The 22886-nt window shown below is 56.6% G+C and overlaps 2 protein-coding genes across 2 annotated transcripts in view; one reads left to right on the top strand and one right to left on the bottom strand.

Annotated features, from left to right (window-relative positions):
• Positions 1–22886, top strand: part of SORCS2 (sortilin related VPS10 domain containing receptor 2) — a 542685-nt gene that overhangs the window by 225482 nt on the left and 294317 nt on the right. The gene's annotated exons all lie outside the window — the stretch shown is intronic.
• Positions 10885–15499, bottom strand: PSAPL1 (prosaposin like 1). Its single transcript, XM_023206692.2, has 2 exons — positions 13811–15499; positions 10885–13780 (listed from the first exon to the last, which is right to left on the bottom strand). The coding sequence occupies exon 1, from the start codon at positions 15409–15411 to the stop codon at positions 13846–13848; it is 1566 nt and encodes a 521-aa protein (XP_023062460.1). The 5' UTR covers positions 15412–15499; the 3' UTR covers positions 10885–13780; positions 13811–13845.

The raw sequence follows: 22886 nt of genomic DNA on the forward strand, positions 1-22886 counted from the left end.
CAATGGGGAGCGAGAGGAGGAGGCCCCTGAGCCAGCCCCAAGTAGGGATGGAGCAGCAAAGGCTCCCAGGGCGCGTGCAGGGTGAGGGGGAGCAGCCCCACCAAGGGGAACAAGTTTTCAGCTGATGCCACAGGAAAACATAAGAGTGAGCCAGCAGAAGGCTAGAGGGGCCCTGGGGGCAGTGGAGCTTCATGGCTGGTGTTGTCTGGCTCATCAGATGTTTATAAAGCATTTACCAGGCACTCGGCCTGTGTCAGGTGCCATCAGCCAGAGGCTCTTACCAGTTATGCTGTCACTTCTTCCTCCTCCTCCTCACGCCACCCACCTTCCCTTCCTCCCTTCCTCCTTGCCTTTTTCTCTGAGTTTTTCTGAGCACTCAGCACATTCCAGGTGTACCCTAGACTCTGGAGATTCAATGTTGAATGAGGCAGACACAGCCTCTGTCCCCATGGGACTCACGTTCTAGCAGGGAGGCAGACAAGTCACCGGGTGATGTCCATTCAGTGACATGAGCTGTCCCGTAGAGGGGAAGTGCTGTGGAAGTGCACGGGATGCAGCAGCAATGCAGCCCCAGGGGTCAGGCTGGCTGGCCTGGGGGAAGTGCTCTCCTGCCAAGACTTCAGGATGAATCTAAGTCAGTCAACAGTTAGAGGGATTATTTCAGAGCAGACCACCCACCCAAAGTCTGAGAAACTGACAATGGATAGGACATTAAGTGCAAGGTGGAGTTGGCAGGGTGCAGGACTGTGGGGGTCACAGAGATCATTGTGTCCACTCCATGAGGACCCTAATAAAAATAGTGTCATGTCCCAAAAAGTCTAGTTCAGAAATTAGAGGTGCCAGAAGCTGTGCCCTTTGCAGGATGAACCATTGAAGGTGCAGTGATGGTGATGTATCAGTTAGCTTTTGCTGCATAACAAATGACCCCCCCCCCCGAGATTTGGGGTTTAAAGCAACAGCCATTCATTGAGCTTATGATTCTGTGAATGGGCAATGTGGGCTGGGCTCAGCTGGCTGGATCTTCTGTTATTGACTGGGCTCCATCATGCATCTGTAGTCAGCAGCCAGTTATCTTGGTAGCTCTGTTTCTGAGGCTTGGCTGGCCTTTGCTTGGGGTGATGGGGAAGACTGGGCCACATGACTCTTATCCTCCAGCAGATTGGCCTGGGCTTATACACAGGCCACTTGGGCAGAGGTTCAAGAAAGAATGGCAGCACATAGGTCTCAAGGCATGGACTTGGAAGTCATGTAAGATCACTTCTGCAAATTTAATTGACCAAAGCAAGTCATAAAGGTTGACCTTTATTCAAAAAGTGGGGGAAATAACTCCACTTATTAAAGGAAGGACCATTGCCAGTGAGTATGGATACAGAGAGGGGATGAATTGCAGCCATTTTTTTCAACAGAGGTATTTGGTCTGGGGAAGAGAAGGTATGAGGTTAGTTCCCAACTGCTGAGTGCTTTCTGGGGTTCAGGAGACAGGCAGTGCCATGGGGTCCTGAGGGCAAAGCTAGGATCCAGGACTGCATCTGGAGAAGACCTTTCTACTGGGTGGAGGTCTCTCATGGGGTCTGGCTGGCCTTGGACACTGGAGGAACCAGGAAAGGCTGTGTGAGCCTTGGTGAGAGACACATGGCCGGAACTCAGGTGATAGAGAAAGGGTGGCCTCTGAGGTTGTGGCAATGGACCCCATATTGAATGGACCACATTCTCTGGTTGACTTTGCCCAATTCATGGGTTTTCATTTAAGCCTTTGCAGTCAGTGCTCCAGGTGTCCAATCCTCCGCCTATTTTCAAAGCTTTGCAATAAAGAGCCCATAATCTCTGGAGCGCATGGATTTCTTCCTGTGGAAGCTCATCAGTTTCTCAATTTTCCTCTGTAAACACTGGCGTTTTGAGTCAGCCTTCTTCCAGGGTGAGCTGGTGTCATCTGAACTGGAGATTGGCAAGCCCATCTCAGGCAAACAGGCCTCCCTGCACTGGTCCAGGGACTTGGCTGAGACATGCTGGGTCTGCAGGAAAGTGTAGACTAGAAGCCAGATCTCCGGATCTAAGAGGCAGCAAGCTTTGTCAGGGTGGACTTGCTGCGATAGCATACAGCCCCAGTGATTCAGTGGCTTCCTAGGATGAAGTTTCTCACTTGGGCAGTGGTTCAATGTGGGTATTCCTAGCCAGGTGCTTCCTGGGCAGCTCTCCTCTGAGCAGTGTGATGCAGGAGCTCAGATTCCTTCCATCCTGTAACTCTACACACTCTTCTCCCGCCAACCAGGACCTGAGAGTCCTCCAGTCTAGCAGGCAGGGGAGACAAGAGAGCATGGATTATACACAGAGGACTTCCAGTCATACTCTATTGGCCAGATCTCAGCCACCGGGCTGCTCCCATCTGCAAGGGAGGTTGAGAAATGTAGTCCACCATGTGCCTGGGGGGCAAGGGTTTGGCTTGCCTCCTTCGCCCACCTGTCTCCTCTGCCTGCTGTTGCAGGGGACAACAGGGTGCCCAGTGCCCCACTCAGCACGTGCAGATGTTTGCCATCACCGTGTTTGGTTCTGTTCTCCTCCTTGGAGATGGAGCCCCAGGCCTGGTTCCCAGTTCTCTCTTGGGTGCTCAGGGACCCTAGGGCTGTTTCGCTCCATTGCTACTTTTCCTCCATGAGCCCTGCATTTTGGAAAACCAAGTCCACCACCTTGTACAGGTTAATCATCACCTGCCTAACGTGGTCAGACATACCGCCTGGGTTCAGCATGTCAGAACCTGAGTCTCCGTCACTATCCATCCTCTGACCTTCTCCTGTCACCGCCCTCTTGAGTGGGCCACCTGGGCTGCTTTGTCTTAGAGCCCAGCTCGGTCTCCTTGGGCCACGCCCTTCTCTGGGACAAGGGGTGCCCAGGCTGGTGGAATGTGCTCCCCAGAGCCTGCAGCCTCCTCTAGGTCCTGGATGCCCTGCCCGCTTCTACAGCCTGGGCAGACCCCTCCCCGGCCTTCCTTTCCTTGGACACTGCCCACGATGGCTGCCTAGGGAGGGAGGTGTGTGGACCGCGCTGGCATGTAGGGGCTGGGGTCCACACTCAAGTTTGAGGCCCCCTGCAGTGCAGGTCAGAGCTGGCGGCAGAGGTGGGGTGGCCCCAGGCCCCCTCAGTGCTCCTGCCCTAATCCCCTTATGTGTGAGTACTGGGCCAGGTCGCTATCCAGGCCATCTCTCAGACCCACACACTCCTTAGTGTCTCCCTTATCTTATCCATCTGCAATTCCTCCAGGATGTCCCGGAACAGGGACCTCCTCTCCCATCCTCTGGCACCGCCGTCTCTCCCCTGGACGCCACGAGCCAGGTCTCCCTGTGCCTGCCCTTGCCCCTGAGAGTCCATTCCAACACCAAAGTGAACTTTCAGAGAGCACAGAGGCCTTGTCACTGCCTGCTGATAACGAACCCAGGGCTTCTTAGCACACCCGGAGATCCATGCAGCCCCCAGGGCACCCCACGGGGATCCGCAGACCACGGCCCCTCTCCATGGCTGGTTCTCTAACGGCCCTAGTATGTACCGGCCCCAGCCCCTGCCATCCCCCCCCCCCCCCGCCCCTCTCTCCACTTCCCAGCCTTCACCCAGCTCATCCCTCCGGGGGAACTGCTCCTGATCTGCTGGCTCTGATTCCTCAGATGCCAGCTGAAGGCCACCTCCTCTGAGTCACTCCCCTCACCCATCCACTGTAGGGTGCCCTCCCCGTTGGAGGCTCTGGCTCCGTGCTGTTTTCTCTTCATCGCACTGATCATAACCGCCCAGGACTTAAATGCGTTATTGATGATGATACTATTTTAATGCAGTTTCCTGTTAGAACATTATGATTGTTATTATTTCTTTATCTGTGGCCTGTGTGTCTGCTCCATTAGGTGACAGGCTCGGAGCAGCATCCCTGGCTGTGTGGTTTGCTGTTGGATTCCAGTGCCTAGAGCCCTCCCGTGGAGCGGAAAGCAGGGGCCGGAGGTTTTTGCTTTTTAGAGACAGGGTCTCACTCTGTCGCCCAGGCTGGAGTGCAGTGATGCGTGTAACTCACTGGAGGCTCGAACTCCTGGCCCCAAGCAGTGCTCCCATCCCAGCCTCCCTAAGTGCTGGCGTTACAGGTGTGCACCACCACGCCCAGCTGAGACTGGACATTTCGTTTGGCCTGTCTGAGATGCTGGCCTGCGATCACTTTTTTGGGGACAGGTCAGTTTCGTGCCTGGGACCAGCCCTACCCTGGCCTAGCACCTGGCATGAGTCGGTGCTCAGGGAGACCCAGGCTGCCCCGTGGTGATCTCTGGGGTGGATGACTTTCTTGGGCTTGTCTCTTTAGAAACAGTGGTGTGCTGGTGAATGTCGAACAACCAGCACTCCGGGGAAAACAAAAAAACAAACAAACAAAACAGAAAACAGCAGCACTGATTTGTAATGTTGGCCAGTTTTCGTGGTGTAAGTCCTCCCCCCGTGGCGGCCAGTGTCAAGCTGCCCGAGTGACACCATCACATGTGGCGTTGGGAAGAGGCACGCTCCTCTCTCCTCAGCACGGGCCCCGGCATGCAGTGGCTTAGGAGGATGGCAGGGCGCTCCGTGTCCTGGCATCCGTGGGTCTGTGCACGGCTGGGAGATGTTGCTTGCCAGCGGAGAGTGGGATGTTGCCAGCTTTTCCCAGGACCTTGGCCCCTGGCCCGTCAGCCTGGGTCTCACATTGTTCCTGGCCATGTGTGAGGAGCGGGTGGTGGGACAGAGCTGCAGGCTTGACCCAGCGTGGGGGCTCTGCCATCGTTAGCTGTGTGATTCTGGGCAGGCTGTAAGCTCCCTCAGCCTCTGTTTCCTCATCTGAAGGGTTGGGCGGCGTGGTCATTGTAGATCCTTCAGGAAATCCCATGATGGCAGGCAGTGGCGGGCAGGAAGGACTGGCAAACTCTGTCTCCAGCCTGGGCTCTCTGGGCCTGAGCTCTGTATGACCGTGGAAACATCCCATTGTCCCTCTGGCATCACTGCCTCTGTCCACCCAGTGTGGACACTGTGACCGGCCTCTTGGCTATAAAATCCGGGTCCACACAGTCCTCTGAATTGGGGAGGAAATGGAGGCTTGGAAAGATCTAGAGGCTGTCCCAAGTCACCCAGTGTGTGGGTAGCAGAGCCCTCCTCTTTGCCGCTCCTCACCTCCTCATGGCAGCAGGAGCACCCCCTCTGCTAACGTGATGTGTGATCCCCGCCCTCCACGGGGCTCACAGCAGCTTCCCAGCCCAGAGACCCTGTGCCAGGGCTCTCAGCAGGACAGAGCAGGGAGGGTGTGCGGGCAGCGTGCTGGGCGTTCTGCATGGGAGACCTCCTTAAGCCCTCCCTACCATGCCTTCAGCACACACAGACCCCCACCTGCCCAAGGAAGGCTGCCCAGTCTGTGTGTGTTGGGACCTGCCCTAAAATCGAGGCTTGAGGGATGCTGGACCCACCCAGGGCCTGGCACCACCTCCCGAGGGGCAGGCACTCTGCTCCCAGGACACTGGCGTGGGTGCTGCGTCCCGGAGGGCTGCGGGGTCAGCAGAAAGGCGGAATGGATCCCCGGCCTTCTGTGACCTTGCCCCATCTGTGGGCCCAGCTCAGGGACACAAGATGTTGGTGCAGTTCCGGGAGGTGCCGGATTCCACAGGCTGCAGGGGCACCTCCTCCCTCCTGCTCTCTCCAGCCTCTCACAACCCAGAGCCTCAGATCCTCCCACACCAGAATCTGCTAGGAACAGCACACCATGCAGGGGCCTCCATTTTCGGTTTTGCTGAATGCCCCAAATCCCTGACCCTTGATCGCTGTGGGGTGACCCTGGGCTCCGGAGACCCCAGGACTGGCCTGTGTGGCCTTCGGCAAGCACCTGCTCCCTGTCTCCACAGCCACAGCCTGGGCAAGAGACGTCCCCTTGAGATGAGATGACCCCGATAAAGGGCCTTTGCCTGTGGAAGGCGCCTTCGCTTCTGCTGTCGTGGTTTCGGTTTCCCGCATGTCCTGGGAATGTCAGTCTGAGAAACTGGTTTGGGAGTGGCGAGACTTTCCCCTTCACTTTGCAGTTACTCCCACTGTCCTAAATAGATGATACCTAACCCCTCCCAGATTAGGAACCCGACACCTGAGCGACTCTGCTCCCTTCCTGGGTCTCACAAAGAAACGTCAGAGGCTTCTGAGCCATCAAATGGTTGTCAGGAGGCCCAGGCGCCAAATCACACTCATTTTACAGCAGGAAATTCAAGGCCTGCAGAGGGCCCAGCTGAGTCTTCCGGTGGGTTTGGTTTGGCCCGGCCCGCAGTGGACCAAGCTGTCAGCATTTAGCAATTGCGAGTTCTCACATGAGCAGCCTGGGGTCCCCACCTCACTAGAGAAATGAGGAAGGGGCGGCAGCAGGCCAGCATTCTCGTGGGGCCTTGAAGTCCCCCTGAGGCAGGGATGGCCCACCGGATGGGTTCCAGGCTCTGCCTCATCCACACTTCTGGGCCCTGGGACTCTGAGTTTGTGCCCCAATCTAGTCCAGCCTCGTCTGGTTACAGAAGGGAAACTGAGGCACGAAGGCATCATGATCCAGTCCTGGGGAGTTCGACCCGGAGCACGGGTCTCAGAAGGGCCAGCCCCTGGGTCTTCTCCCCCGGGGCGCAGGAGGTGTGGAAGGTATTGTGGTTTTCATTCTCCATCGCTCGCTGTTCATCAGCGTATGTCCTCCAGAAACAGATGTACTCACAAGGCTGCCCTGTGGCTGTGGACCCAGAGGAGAAGGTGGGGAGGGCGGGAGTGGGAGTGGCGGGCCAGGGCCTGTGTTTTACCTCGGGGGAAAGCCCTGGGTCTGCTGTTCCTGAGACATTTTTTCCCAACCTCAATGAGTGGCCCATCGGATCCCGGGGCTGGTAGCTGTGAGCCAGGGGAGGCCCGAGGATGGCTTTGCTGGCTTTACAGACCAGGGAGACCATGCAGCTCTTGAGGCCTTCCCAGCACACACTGCCCTGCTGAGGGTGGCTCCTGGCGGCCCGTTACTAAGAACCATATTGCAAAGTGTCGTAGGCCAGGTGTGGCTCACACTTGTAATCCCAATACTTCGGGACGCTGAAGCAGGAGGATTGGTTGAAGCCAGGAATTTGAGGCCAGCCTGAGCCACACAACAAGACCCTCCAGCATTCTTCCTCGGTAGGAAGCTCAGAGAGGGTTGATGTCGTCAGCCTGATGGGAATAGCACATGTACTGGGTGTCTTGTATGTGCCGGCCACTGGGGTGTGCTCAGTGCGGTCACCTCATTTCCTCCCTGGACACACCCACAAGAGAGGGGACTTTTACCATCTGTGTGTCCTTATGGGATGCCTGAGGCTGTGGGCCGGTCAGTGGCTGGCCCAGGGTCACACAGGTAGCGAGTGGTGAGGCGAGGCCCTCCTGCCCCGGCGGTGAAGCCCGTGCTTCTCTGCGTTACCGTCTGGCCTCCCAGAATCCACATCTGCTCCAGCAATGCCCAGTTGTGCTGAGCAGGGCCTGAACCCGGATAACAGTGGGGGACGTGTTTTGGAGCGATGGGGCCCTGGGACAGGCTACCTGGGGGCAACTATAGAGGCTGGGCCCCTCCCCACAAGGAAGGGGTCAGTGGTGAAGGGTGCAGGGGAAGTGTGCTGCTTCCATCCAGCACTCGCCTGCCCTCAGTCACGGCCTGCCGGGGCGACAGCCTGGATCTGGAGAGTTTGGATGTGCTGGGGAGAATCCTGGCGCAGCCGGAGCTCCAAGGTAGCATTAATGGCAGCATATCTACTGTGGGTGCATGGAGGGTGACCTAGGGGGCCTCTCGGTAGGAGAAGAACAGTCTTTTGTGGCTGGACTCGGGTTCTTCAGGGGCTTTGAGTCACTGAACGTGGCTGTTTTTACCCCATCCCTTTATTTGGAGCCAGACCCTAAATGTGATCTAAGCATGGGCCTGGGGCCTCGGGCAAGAGCTCCGTCCCTCCCTGGGCTGCAGAGGTTTGGAAAGAGAGGGGGGCCTCCTGTCCCCGACTTCACTCCTGAGCTTCAGCAGTGGGAGGATGGGCCAGAGCGCCTGACGGGGACGGGACGAGACAGCGGCAGGGGCCGAGGAGCTGGGGTGCGCCTGGGACTCGGAGCGTGCCTCCTTCTGCCTGTGGCGGCTGACCCTCTGTGTTAGTACGTTCTTGGGTTGCTATAAGGAAACGCCTGAATCTGGGTTTCACTGGTGATGCAGGACACCCCAGGAGGTGGGGAGCTGGGGTCTGCCTCGTGTGAGCCTCGGGAAGCTTCTAGTCATGGCGGAAGGTAACGAGGGAGCAGGAGTGTCACATGGAGAGGTGGGGTGAGAGCGTGGGAGGCAGATCTCACGTGAACTGAGGGAGGACTCATTCATCACCAGGGGATGGCATGGAGAGCCATTCCCGAGGGCCCCACCCCCACATCCCACACCCCCTCACCAGGCCCCACTGCAACGCTGGGAATCACGTTTCAACAGGAGCTTTGGAGGGGGCAGGCACCCGAACCATATCACCACCCCTGAGGGCGGAGGGATGGAGGTTGAGATGCAGCCAGAGGGCGGGAATAGGCTCACCCACCTGGGGTCTGCTGTGTGGGTTCTTCTGGGGATGCTCATCTCCCTGGGTTTCCACACCCAGGCCCCATCCAGCCATCATCTGTGGGTCCTGGGGTGGGGCCCATCTGCCCGTGCCTTCGCCTGGGCCGTGGAGGACAGCCTTGTTTTGCACAGCGTCCCTGGGGTGGCTGCTGGAACCGAGCAGAACGGATTCATCTTCATTTATTGAAATATGGGTTCCGTATCATATAACTGGGAGGTATGGCCACGGCTAGGCCTTCTGAGAAACATGCGACCGCAGGGCGGCATCAGCACAAAGAGCAGACCAGAGGGCTGCAGGTGGTCCCAGAAGAGTCAGTGCTCATTCGCTCTCGCCCTGCTCATGGAGCCTGTTCTATGCCGGGCTCTGTCTTGGTGACAGGACTGTGGCGGAGACCACTGAGGTGAACTCCTGCCTCCTGCAACTCGCATTCCAAGGGAAGCCAGGCCACAGCCAGATAGCCGAGTAGAGTCAGCTCTGGGGCCGAGGGCAGTGAGGGCAGCAGAGACTAAGGCAAGTGTGGAGTGGTGGGAACAGCAGGTGGGGGCCGGAGCTGATGCTGGGCAGAATTCTGCAGGGAAGGCCTGAACTGCAAGAGGGACTGAGAGACGCATGTCTAGGGCCAAGCAAAGGCCCTGGGGTGGGCCTGAGGGGTATGTGAGGCCAGAGCGGCTGGAGAGGAAGGAGCAAGTGGAGGGGCTGGGCTGCACCCGGGTGGGGTCCACCCGGCCGACAGTGCCGCAGGGTTGGTAAGGGCCTCAGCTTGTATCTGCTTTTACTGAGAGTTGAGGAGGCTGTGAGCTGGCCTGGACTTAGATTTTGTCAAGATCACTGCTATGATGAGACTAGACAGGAGAGGGTGGTGGGGCGGTGGGGTGTGGGAGCCCGGACCCCAGGAAGGCACCTCTTCACCAGTCTGAGTGAGCCGAGTGGCTGGCTCACAGGGTGTGTCCCCTAGCAGGATTCGTTGTCACTGTAACCCGGTAACTATGCTGTTGGATAGGCACGTGGGGCTGCTGTGACCATTTCACAGATGAGGAAATTGAGGAGAAGAGAATGCAAGAGTTGGTTCAGGGGTGGCAGAGTTGGTGACTTTTGAGCTGGCACAGAACCATCTACATTGAGGCACATGCGTGCATGTGTGCATGAGGTCGGGCCTGCACACCCCCTGCCTTGGGCCTTGGGGAAGGTGCCTTGTGACATCACGAGGCCCCTGCGGCATGGCTGGAGTTGAGCATGAGCTTCCTAGGTGCCGCTGTATTCCACCGCAGCTCCCCAGAGACGTGGCTGGGGGCTCACAGCAGCTGGACGTCCCTGCACCCCTGCGCACGCTCAGGGCCTTGGCATCAGCATTGGACTAATTTACCAGGTCCCATCGCCTCTTCCACCTAAGGGCATTTGGTGAGGGAGACATGAAGAAAACAGCAGCAGGGAGTGGTTACGGTACTCTGGGAAAGTGAACCTGCCTTGCCAGACCTGGAAATCACAGTGTAACTTAAAGATCTGCAAAAATGTAACAGTGAAAATGTATTTTAAGAGACCAGCTGGAAAAACAGAAAAGACAAGGTGTGGTGGAAGGATGTGCCTGGCAAAGCCCACCCAGCAGGCCCCTCCCACAGGGCACCCTCAGTCCTGCGGAGGAACCCGGGGAGGTGGGGTCACCCTGGTTAGGGATGAGGACTCTGAACCAAGGCCACAGAGTGGTGGGATCAGGACTTACACATGGATGCCTTGTGTGTCGCGGGTGTGAGGACAGAGAACACAGGCCCCGAGCCTGCTGCTCCCTCCACTTACTGGCTGTGTGGCCTTGGGCAAGTTACTTCTCCAGCTTCAGCATCCACCTCTGTGGGATAGAATAAGAATAGTCTCTGTGTCACGGTGGCTGTGGGGCGAGGGAGCATGAGTGAAGCCAGCACAGCTCCTGGAGCCATGCCCGGCAGGCTGGCAACCCCCGTCCGGTGCACAGGGGCCACTGTCCTGGGCCCTGAGGTGCATGGCACTCAGGTGTGCTGGGGAAGCTTTCCCAGGCCCGCTTCTCGTTGTGAGGAATAGGATTTAAAGTTCATCCCGGGAGGTGAAAGTGGGGGAGGGAGCGTGGACAGCATGGGCTGTCCCTGACGTGCCCCTCCTGGGCTCAGGGCTCCCCTGACGTGCCCCTCCTGGGCTCAGGGCTCACCGTTCCCACATTGAAGGCAGCTGTACCCACGGACTGCTCTTCCATGCTTTCCAGGAGAGCCCTGAGTTTGTATAAATTATTCACCAAAAAAAAAAAAAAAGAGAGAGAGAGAGAACATCATTGGGTGTATTTGTTTCTGGTTTGAAGTTTCTAGCAACACATCATCACTTCTAAGAAAAGCCCCAAGCCAAAAACAAAACAAACTCCTCCGGACCACCAAACCCTTTTCCCGGCTGCCCCAGCCCCTCTGCACCCTGGTGTGGCTGAGAAAGCACGAGGGGCAGCATCTGTAGGTGTTCTGGGGCGTCCCAGGTCTCTGCCTCATGACAGCATCTGAAGAATGCCTGGCATGTGTCTGGCTGAAGGCGCGGGTACCTGCCCAGCTCTGGCAGCCCGGCGGGAGCCCTCTCCCTCCTCCCAGGCAGAGACGCTCCTCTGAGTGGTGCAGTCACCGCCTCTGGGAGATCCATGCTCAACATGTGTCTTGATTTCCCATCCTTGTTGGGATGGGTCTTCCAAACTGCTAGGCCCAGTAGGGCTAGCTGCTCCTCTCCTGGGCTGGCATCTCCTCTCCCACAGCCGGGCAGTTATAGGGCCTTCTCCTGAAAAGCCTTTTCCAGTCTGAACGCAGTGGCTATGGAGTCATTTGGATGGACTGATTAAGCCTCAGTCTCAGTGCTGAATGGCGGTGCTGCCGTCAGCACCAGCGGGCCCGTCCCTTGCTCCTCTTGCCTCTCTGCCTTTAGCCCCCAAGGCAGCCACCCCGCGCAGACCCTTGCAGAGCACCTCCTGTGTTCTGGGCTTGGTGCCGGGCACAAGGGATGGAGGTGACTGGGACCCTGCCACTTTGGTGGCGGATGAGTGAGTGGAGGGGTCAGAGGGCCCCTGTGGGGCTGGGGCAGGGCCATGCTCATGACCTGGGTGTGCAGCTGGGTCTGTGGGGTCATGGCCAGTGAGCTCGGTTCATCATGGGCAGCCATCTAGTGGGGACGCGTTTGGTCAGTGGGTCTGTGGGAGGAGCTGGTACCCAGGCCTGGGGGGTGGGTGGGGAAGAGGGCGTGGAGACAGCTCACCCTGACCACCCGCCGTAGGTAGCTCTGGGGTGGGGGCAGGTGTGCTGAGCTGGGCCGCCTGGCAGGTGTAGCACTTGCCCTCTCCCGGCCTCTCCCAGGTGACCTGTTGGGGGATTTCAGGTCATGTCGCACACATCCTCCCAACTCACAGCCAAGCCAGAGGAGGGCCTGTGGCTCCATCCTGTCCCAGAGGGTGTGTCCGGCTGGGACACCGACCAGCAGACAGACCAAGAGCTTCTGGGACTGCTCCTGGAGAGGGTGGATGGTCTCAGGGGAAGAGGCAGATACTGAGGCCCACAACTTCAGGCCCTCTGTTTTGGAGTCCGGTGCACATCTGCCTTCCCATGGCCCATCCGGTGGCCAGGCATGACCGCCACCCCTAGCTGGCCTCATCTTCTGTGGGACTGCCCAGTGGGCCCAGGCCTGCTTAGCCGACAGAGGCCGCTTTTGAGGCATCCAGAATCTCAGGCCAGGTGTGCCTGTGTTCCTGGGGCGGTGGCCCAGGCCTGGGACGTTTACTTAAGAGCTCGGGTGTAGCCTCTTGGAAAACAGTACCCGCTCACATCCTGTCCATCCAGGCCTGGCGTACCTCTTGCTCAAGAGGAGAATTAATCCATGGGCCTCAGGTGAAATGCCAGCCTCCTCCCCCGGGACTCATGTGTGCGGCTCCCAGATGTGTGAGCACCTGCTGTGCGTGGGTGCCGGGCCAGCTGCAAGGACACGGCAGGCTCATGCCCAGGGACTCCCCTGGAGGGGGCACGGTGTCTTAGGGGGGCCACACAGCAGGAGCAGAAACCACAGGAGCACTTGAACCCAGCTGGAAGCCTCCAGAGGCTTTCTGCCAGAGGCGGCACCAGGGTGAGGTGGAGGCACCAGGGCAAAGTGGGGGCTGTTGTAGCAGCTCTGGGACCTGCGCCTTCCCTGAGAATAAAAACGCGGCACACAGCATTTGGAGAACGCTTGTGGTTTATACAGCACTTGCACAGCCAGATTCTCCTGGGTGCCCCGCTGGCCCCCTGAGATGGGTTTTCTGGTCCCAGCAGACTCATGAATGCCGGTCACGGGGGGAAGGGGCTCCAGAACATTTCTGTGAATTGTCTCAACATTCTTGTGAGGCAGGTATGATCATTCCCATTCTACAGATTAGAAAACTGAGGCTCAGACAGCTGGCGGGCCGTGATCACTGTCTTTGCCCTTGCTGCCCCACACCCCGGTGGTCAACCCAGACTCCTCCGGCTTTTCCTGGGGGCTTTTGCCTGGCATGTTTTGCTCTCCTGATTTTGAGCACACCCCAAGACTTTCCTTCTGCGCATTACCAGGGCAGTGGAGGGTCTGGGGTACAAGGAGAGAGAGGGGCCCTGTGGTGGCCGAGACATGGGGAAGACTGCTCCGAAGCCCAGCAGCCCTTGGAGAACGTGGCCAAAGTCCCAGACCTCCCCCAGGAAAAGTCCAGGGACAGGTGTCTCTCACACACACCTTTGGCAGCCATCCCCAGGGACTCCAGGTTGAGAAGCTCTGGCCTCAGCCACCCCCAGCTGTTGACAAGAGGTAACGACCCCACTAGTGACGGGCCCTCCATGCCTCCATCTGCCTCTGCCTCTGCTCACCCCGGCCATGACCCCAGCCTGGCTCACAGCCGGACGTCCATCCAGCAGAAGGTAAAGGGGCACCCGAGGCCATGGGCAGGCTCTCATGGAACCACCGGCAACATCACAGCCTTGGAGATGAAGGGGCAGCCTTGACTGGGTCGAGGAACAGGGCACATGAGTTTGCTCCGGTCCAGTAAAGATGCTTTCGAGGCAGCACAGTTGTTAAAGAGAGAGGCCTTCGGGGTCAGGAATACCTGGCTTTGAACTTCAACTCTGCTCCTTCCCAGCCTTCCTCCTCAGAGCCTCAGTTTTTCATTTGTGAGATGGGGATGGGAAAGCACCCACCTCATGGGGCTCCTGTGGGGTACAGGAACCTCCTGGGGCCTGGCTAGCAGGCTCTGGGTCTCTGGAGGCCACGGTCATGCGTGTTCCCCGGCGTGGAGGGGCGTCTCTTTCCATACGTGCTTCTGGCAGTGTTGCACAGTGTTGCACAACTTGGCGGCCTCCTGGCTCCTGCACCAGAAGCTTGGGCCCAGGGCACACTGGTCAGTGCCCAGCAGTGGGGTCCTGGGGCCATGGCAGGCCCCCACCTTCTTGCACACAGCCACAGGGTCCACCATGTCCTTGAGACTGTCAATGAGCACAGGCTCATACTGGGTGACGAAGTGCTTGCACTGGATCATATAGGGCAGCGGCAGGATGCTGCAGGCACCCTTGAAGCCCATCAGGATGTCTCGCTTGGTGCTCTTGCTCTCCAGGTTGTGGGAGGACACCATGAGCAGCCTCTTGCAACCATTGCAGAAGCTGCCCTGGTTCTCCGTGTCCCACTCTGGGGATGGCGCGACTGCATAGGCGTCAGGGAGTGCCCGGGACCGCCTCCGGTTGCCACACAGACGGATGAACTTGCACACCTTATCTGGGGTGATTTTGGCCACAAGCTGCACCAAGGAGGGGCTGTAGGTGTCCACCAAGATGATGCACTCCTTCCTGATAGAGGCAGGCATTACCGAGCACACGCGCTCCAGGGCATGGGTGATCATGAGCTCAGAGCTGTTGGACATGAGCCAGTGATCCAGCTTCTGCACCACGCTCATGCACACCTCACAGGTCACGCCGGCCTTCATCTGCATCTCACTCTGTTTCCTTGGCAACCCCAGCTCCAGGGAGGGGACTCCATCCATGGCCACTACTTGAGTCAAGCGAGCAGGTGCCCCTAGCTCCTCACAGAATCCTCCCTTCCTGCAGAGCTCCTGCGCGGGGAGAAGGCTCAGTGCTTGCTCAGCAGGGACAAAAAACTGACGGAGGTAGTTCTTGCAGAGGACAGCCAGGCCAGGCCCCAAGGACTCACACTGCTCCTGGATGTTCAAGTCTGCCAAGGTCAGGTTGGACCGGACAGCCTCCTGGAGTCGGTAGACCTGCCGTACACAGTCTTGGCACAGAGCTCCTTCAGGCACCTGGGGAGGGTGGAACCTAAGGGGTCCATTGGCCATGAATGGAGCCACAGCCTCAGAGGTGTCCCCTTTGGAGAGTGGCCCCAGGGTGGCCAGGTGCCTCTGCAGCGGCTCACAGAGGCTGAGCGCTGTGCACACCTGTGCCGGGGCGCTGTCTGGGTCCCCGTGGAGCATGCTCAGGATGGCTGAACTGTGGGCATCCACCATCCATTTGCATCCAGCTGAAGACTCCTGGCTGGGGAGCCACTCACAGGTCTTCATCACCAGAGCCAGGATGTCAGATTCCGTGGCGTCCGGGTTCAGCCCGTTGCCAGCGGCAGCTGCTATGTCCCGGCATACGTCGCAGGGCAGAGACTTCACGGTCGGTTTGTTCCATACGGCCCCTTGGCAGTACCCCACGGCCCCGCACCTGGCAGCCGCCTGCAGATCCTGGCACCACACCGTGGAGCCCTTTGCACACTCCTGGGGGCCTGAGGTGGGGCTGGCCCTGGTGGCCCCCAGGAGGCTGGGAAGGAGGAGCAGGGCACACAGCATGCTGCCCAGGGACTCTCCGGCTCCAGAGCACCCAGCAGTGGCTGCTGCTATAAACCCAGCTCTCCTGCCTGGCCCCAGAGGAGGTACAGAAGGGCGTCCCCACCTCCTGGCCACTCCCACAGCCTGACTCACACCCTGTGCCTGGGGGTCCCTGGCCTCTTGGCCTTTGCTCTTGCAGTGCCCGGAACACTATCCCTCCTCCCTTTTCCCTTGGATAAGACAAACTCTTACCCGTTTTCCGAGCCTAGCTGATATGTGAATGAAGCTCAGCTCCTAGGAGACCCTCCTGGCTCCCCCTGCTGCAGTAGTTCCTGGGGTTCCCTTCCCCGTGGCTCACTGTCCTCTCCTGACTTGTTTGTGTGGCCTGGGTCCTCTCCTGGAATGTGAGGCCTCTCGAGGAATCACCGCCCCCATTCTGGGAGGTACAGAAAGGGATCCTCTGCTTTCTATTTGCTGAAGATTGAATGATGCCAATGACTGGCCACCCCCTGGATGCCACTGTTTTCTAATGTGGCCTCAGGGCCATGTGCCCAGCTGAGATTCTGCCCCTAGCTGTGGCACCCACTGGCTGTGCTGTTCGAGGAGTTTGTCTCTTTGAGCTTCAGGTCTTCACCTGTGGAGTGGGAGAGCTGTGGACCTCACTGCCACACCACAGAAGCCACTTGCAAACCCAGGTCCTGAGCCCAGCCGGTTTTTTCATTCTAGAAATGTCAATCAAAGGTTGAGTGTGGGCTGGTCCGTGGTAGGGTAGGTGTGGATTAAATGTTTGTTGAAGGCACACACACACAAAAGGTGTTTGTTGCATTTCTGTGTCATCTGTTATCTTATCTTTTTCTTCTTCCTCAGTTTTTAAAATAGTTCTTAGGCAAGAGAGTCAGCTGGGTGAGCACGCACACACGCTTTGTGTCAGGTCCTGTTCATTAAATGGAGAATTCTGGAGTCAGCCTCACCTCTGGCCTAATTGCCACACAGTCAAGGAGTGGGTAGGCCAGAGGTTTGATGGCAGGGGCTCCCCTGGCCCCCCATGTGGGTGTCCTCAGCTCAGCTTCCTGGGCTTGAGTGCTCCATAGGAACACACTTCCCAGTTATGTGGGTCAGGCAGCCTGGCCTGAAATTGCAGCAGCCACTCATGAGGAATGCAGTAGTGCAGGGTGCTTCCCGGCAGCCTTCCTGCTGGGTGCAGGGGTCAGGAAGAGAAGACGGAAAATAGGATTTACTGAGTTCTTGCAGTGACTTCCAAGGACTCTGGTTGCTGGGGACCAGTGGAGGGGACGGTCTTAGGGAACAGGTGAGTCTGGGTGTGCTTAGCTGCAGGATGGCCGCTGGCCAGCACCTCTAGGTCATACCCCAGGTGGGGCTGGAGACGTACGTGGGTGTCCTTATCTAGACTTGACTCAGCCAAGTGCGTGTTGATGCATTTCTACGGGCTTATGGTGGGCCTGCCATTCATTCAGTCCATCACCTGACATTTCCAGGGTACCCACTCACATCCCACCAGGACTTTGGGCACCAGGCTGAAGCAAACAGAAGGCCCTGCCCCTTGGCGTGAACACAGCTGCATGCCAGACTTCCTGCGAGTCCCTCCAGACCCAGCCCCCACTGCACTGCCTTGGTCTCTTGCACTGAGGGGGTGCCACCCAGGAGGCCAGAATGTCCTCCTCATCCTGACATCCCTTGAGCCCAGCACAACACCCCGATAATGAAGGGTTTCTTGGCTCAGCATTGTCTTTGTAAGATTGACCCACGCTGCTGTGTTTATCTGTAGAGCCCACATTCTTGTCTCTGGATAGAATTCCACTGGGCAGGTGGAATGCGCCACTGGGTCCTGGGTGTGTATTAATTAGGTCAGTGCACCACTACGGCGGATTTGTCTACTCTACCCTTGATTGGCCTTTGGGCCAGTTCCACTGGGGAGCTAGCAGGGGTAATGCTGCCCCGAACGCTTCTGTGTATGTCTTGGATGCACACATGTCTTCCCTTCTCTGTTGGGTATTACCGGGGAGCGGCACGGATTGGGCATGCGTAGTGTGTGTGTGCTGAGCAGATACTGCTGGATTGCTTTCCAAAGTGGTTGTGCCCATTCCCACTCCCCTCAGCAGCATTTGAGGAATTCCGATTGCTCCATGTCTGTTTTGTTTCGGGGAGTGGGGTGTTTTCCAACACCAACGACCGATTCTTACAGATGCCAGCTGGGTGCCCTGTAATTCCTTTCAGTTCTGACACCACCTACCCGGAGTTAGCAAAGGCCCCACAGGTTAAGGGTTCAGCCCCCACTTTAGAAGCTATAATCACAGGTCCAAGGTTGGCACCTGTACTTCGGATGAAGTGGCTATAAATTGGGGTCCTGCAACCCCCTCCTCGGGTTTGATAGTTCTGTAGGGTGGCTCACAGAATTCAGGAGGCCCTTTGCTTACATTTCTTATTTATCATGAAAGATATGACTCAGGAGGCCATGCACAAGGCAAGGACTAGGGGCCGGGGTGTAGGACTCCCACACCCTCTGGGTGTGCCACCCTCCTCACGCCCCCATGTGTTCACCAGCCAGGAAGCTCATCAAACCTCACTGTCCAAGAGATTTTCCAGCGTTTAATCTCCAGCAGCCCCCACCCCTTCCCAGAGGCCAGGGGGTGGGGCTGGACATTCCAGTCCTCGAGTGGCTTGGTCTTTCTGGTGACCAGCCCCATCAGAGGCCATCTAGGGATCCCACCCTAGGTCACCTCATTAGCATAAACTCAGGTGTAGTCAGAGGGGGTCGTTGTGAATAACAAAATACACTTCTGTCACTCAGCAAATTCCAAGGGTTGGAGCTCTGTGCCAGAAAGTGGGGACAAAACCAAACACATTTCTTTTTAATATGGGGTGGAGGGGATGATGCTGGATTACTTAATGATGGCTGCAAGAACCGTGCAAGGCACTCCCAAGTACCTTTTCCCAGACGCACCTGCCCCACTTGCTTCGAGGTTCTCACTGCTCCTCCCTCCTTTCCTCTCACCTGTCTGTCCACCTATCTAGCCACCTACCTGTCGGTCCACACACGTATATATTTGCACATATTTGTTTTTATAACCTTTGAGCATAGGTGGAGACATTGTATCTCTTTATCCCAGTTACTTTGGTGCCTATTTCCTAAGGACCAGGACATTCTCTCATAACCAGGGTACATTTATGAAAATAAAGAACTGTAGTGTGGATACAATACTAGAATTTAACCCACAGCCCAGTTCAGCTTTACCAGCAGCCCTAGTGCTGCCCCATGTGGCATTGATCTCCCAGGTCTAGCCCCAGTCCAGGCACCCTGGTCATGGTGCCTCAGTGGCCTTCCATCAAGAGCTGATGGCAGCTTTGTGTTTTCTTTTGTAGCACTGGGGAACCAGCTGGTTATTTTGTAGAATGTCCCTCCCTGCAGTTCTGGCTGGGCTTTCCTCATGACCAGACCCAGGTCATGCATTGTATGGGGAGGCATTGTTGATTTATCGACATGCATGATCTTTGATCACTTGGAGAAGATATACCAGTTTCCTTCTCTGGAAATTTATTTCCTGCTTGTAATTAATAAGCGACATTTAGAAAGGTATCTTGAAAATATGTAACGATCTTATTCCTCATGAAATGTTTATGCATGTATTTGAACACCTGCCCATCATTTTCTAGCCCTGTCTTCCTTCTATATTAATTAGTTTGTATTCTTTTGTGAATAAAAAAAGCTTTATCTCCCCTTCCTCTCTCCTTCCTTCTGTTCCCTTCTCCTCCCTCCCTGCTTCTCTTTTTCCTTCCTTCCTCTTTCTTTTTTTTCTTTTTTAAAAGACTCAGAATTATTTTTTACTGTTTTTTTTTAAGTTTATTTAGTAGACTATAACCCAACACACCTGTCCCACTTGCTTCGAGGTTCTCACTACCCCTCCTTCCTTTCCTCTCACCTGTCCACCTACCTAGCCACCTACCCGACTGTTCCTACACATGTATATATTTGCACATACTTTTTTCATATCATTCATTGCTTTTGATGCCAAAATTGTCCCAGATGTGATCTATGGGAGTCCCCTCAGGCATCATTCTTTGGCACTTCCGTACTTTCCAGCACAAGACATATTCCAGGCTCATCTTTTGCATTCCTTGAACCAGCCCTGGAATCAGCCTGTTCTCCAGGGATCATGGTGTTTAGAGACCAATATCTGGATATGAAATGTGCTCATTGCTCCTGTGCTGTCACGCCTTTTAGGCCCTCTGAGTGAAAACCTTACCTCTTCCTGACATGGGGTGAAAGAGGAAGGAGGGAGGGATGGTGTGCACAGGGAGAAATATAGAAACATGCACAGACATAGAAACAATATATATATGCACACACATGCACACACACATGTGTATATGTAACATATTCATCCATCCATCTTCACAAGACTACGAGTTCACACTGATACTTCCAACACTCAGGGTGGTGTAACTCCCCTGCCCAACAGTGAGAGGCTTGGCTCCCATGATCTTTAACCTATTTACCCCTTACTGAACCCTAGAATATAACTAAGCCATTTTAGAAACACCACTGTGAAATGCAAACCCTGCTAACTAGAGCTCTTTCTTGCTACACATTTCTCTTTACTCTGTTGAGATAAATTTCACATACAGCTAAATGAATGCAACTTCACACACCTGCAGAACGCACACCCCCGTCAAGGGGCAGAATGGTCCCGCATGCTCCTTCCCAGTTACTCGTCAATGAGAGCAAACACTTTTATTCCACAGATTAATTTTGCCTGTTCTTGAACGTCGTATTGGTGGAGTTGAACAGGAGGGAAAGGATGTCCTCTGTGCCTGCCTCTTTCGCTTGATGTTATGAGACCCAGGCATGTTGTTCCCATGACTGTAGGCTGTTCCTTCACCTTGCTGGGCAGTGCTTCATTGTGTGGCTTTCCCACACTCTGTTCATCCACCCTGAGCTGGCGTGGGGTGGTTTCCAGTTTGGGGTTATTCAAACATGGCTGCTACGAACAACTTGGTGACGTCGGATGGTGTGCAGAATGTTTCTGTAGGGTGTGCACCTGTGCGGGCAGGTGGGTGTGTGCTGCGCAGATTCCCCAGGACTTCTCCCAAGTGGCCACACCAGCTGCTGTCACCTACCCATGTTGCTGGTGCTGGTTGCTGCATGTGGCTCTGATTTCACCCCTTCAGAAAATGCAGAGAATGGTATCACAGACATTCATCCTCCGCCCACACTTTAACAAATGCTACCACTGGCTGTATTTTTTTTTTTTTTTTTTTGTAAACCCCATTTGTTTCAAAAAGCTACATGCAAGGTATTTGCGTTTTCTCCTCAAATGAAGATGAGCCTTGCTGCAATGGAGTTAGGGAGGGTGGGAGGAGGCTGCCATGTGGGTAAGACCCTGACCTGCAGCCTGGGGCCAGGAAGGAGGGAACAAAGAAGGGGGCTCCCTCCCCAAATAAGTGTTCTGAGGGGACAGAACCTGCTTGCGGCTTGCTTCATGGAGAGGCATCTTTCAGAGAGAATAAGGGAGGCTTTGATGCTGACCAAGGGAGAGCGTGAATGGGAACAACATGCTTACCTCTGATTTCTGAGGCTTTGGCCCTTTCACCCCCATTTCACCATTGGCCCTTGTGGTCCTGTTGTGCAGAAGGGAAGGGTTACCCTGTGTACACAGTGCTATGTGCTACTGTTCCTCTCTCTGAATGAGGAGGTGCAGGGTAATGGAGTTGCCTCCTCCTGAAGCCCAGTGAGGCTTACCCAGCCTGCTGTGGAACTTGGGACCCAGAGAGCGCCACCTTCCCTGCCCTCCATCCCCTCTACCTGGTCACCAGCTGCTGTCACTTGCTCCCTGCCCACTCCCATGCTTCCTGTCCTCCCCTCTGCCCTTCCCAAGTCTCCTGGGTGACCCTCTTGTCCCTCTCTGGGGCCCAGCTTCATTGCCCAGCCACGTGGGGCCTCGAAGGTGGGAATCACGGGTCACTCATTTCACAAACATTTTCCAAGCCCTGCTGTGAGCTGCGGGGTGGGGGCTGCTGGGCACTAGGGTCTCGGTGGGGATGAAGATAGATGAGGAGTGGCTCTTTGGGGTGGGGAGACAGACCATGAACGAGTGAACATGAAGTGACCACTCAAATGACAGGCAGAAGGGAGTTCCGTGGGGTGAGACCATGGGGGAAGGTGGAGATTTGGGGAGAGGTGGCGCTCTCGGTCCCTGGGAAGCAGGTGTGAGCTCAGCACAGGGATTAAGTGGGTACCTAGGGGAAAGCACCCCAGGAGGGGGACTCACCAAGGGCAAAGGCCCCAGTGTGGGCACAAGCTGCTAATTGAGTAGCACGGATGTGGCACGGGGTGGATGTAGGTGGAGGGGAGGGTCGGAGGGCAGGTGAAGAGTGAGGCTGGAAGGAGTTGTTGGCTCCTTCTGGGAAGGTGGAGGTGACATTTCCCAGATACCGCCTTTGTGAAAGCTGGAAAGAGTCACACCCCAGGTGAGGGGCAGCCTGAGGCCAGGGTCGGGGCTGCTTCCAGGTGAGCACCAGTTGTGGGAAAGGCACTGCACACAGAGGCCTGCTCCTGCCTGGCAGAGCTGGGCAGCAAGTGGGGGCAGCCTGACGAGCTGGGTGAGGGTGGCTGGAGGCTAAGTGGGAGGCCCTGACTCATACGCAAGCCGAGTGTGGGTGCTGAGGGCTGGGCAGGGTGCAGGGGAGGTGTAGGCTGGCAGGAGAGGGAAGCGCCCTTGCCACAGCCCCTTCCTAGTCAGAGATTTGAGAAGCCAGGGAAGGGTAGAGCCTGGGAGCTGCCCAGCCCAGATCACCATCCACCCCCCCCCCCAGCCCAGATCACCCTCCACCTCCTCCCCCAGCTCAGATCACCCTCTACCTCCTCCCCCAGCCCAGATCACCCTCCACTTCCTCCCCCAGCCCAGGTCACCCTTCACCTCCTCCCCCAGCCCAGGTCACCATCTACCTCCTCCCCTAGCCCAGATCACCCTCTATCCCCTCCCCCAGCCCAGATCACCATCCACCCCCTCCCCTAAACCCAAATCATCCTCTACTTCCTCCCCCAGCCCAAATCACCCCGCACTCCCTCTCCCAGCCCAGCTTGCCATCCACCTCCTCCTTCAGGTCCCCTCCTCTCAAGCAGGGACCCAGTGACTCCTGAAGGGAGGGAAAAGTGGTGCTTGAGAGAGTTAGGGGCTGCTGGGGGCTCTGACCCTTTCACAGGTGAGTGCTGTGGTGAGGAGGACGAGGACCCCCTTACTCCTCCTGGGGCCTCTCCTGCTCCCTGCTGACCTGATACCCCTGCCTGGAACAGCCCCACTGCAGAGGTCAACTCTAAGGCCGTGGTTTCGGCCCTGTTTCATGATATCAACAAAGCAGAGAGTAGCACGTACAGCCCAGCCCCAGCACGTGGCCTTTAGCAGGTGTCCTGGAACTCCTCTGAACTGTATGGAACTTCCTCAGGCAGACAAAACAATCACCCTCCACCTCCTCCCCCA

Source organism: Piliocolobus tephrosceles, chromosome 3, assembly GCF_002776525.5.
Source record: "Piliocolobus tephrosceles isolate RC106 chromosome 3, ASM277652v3, whole genome shotgun sequence".
Taxonomy (NCBI): Eukaryota; Metazoa; Chordata; class Mammalia; order Primates; family Cercopithecidae; genus Piliocolobus; species Piliocolobus tephrosceles.

Coding starts and splice junctions, on each gene's coding strand:
- PSAPL1 (XM_023206692.2), bottom strand. CDS start 15,411: ATGCTGTGTGCCCTGCTCCTCCTTCCCAGCCTCCTGGGGGCCACCAGG.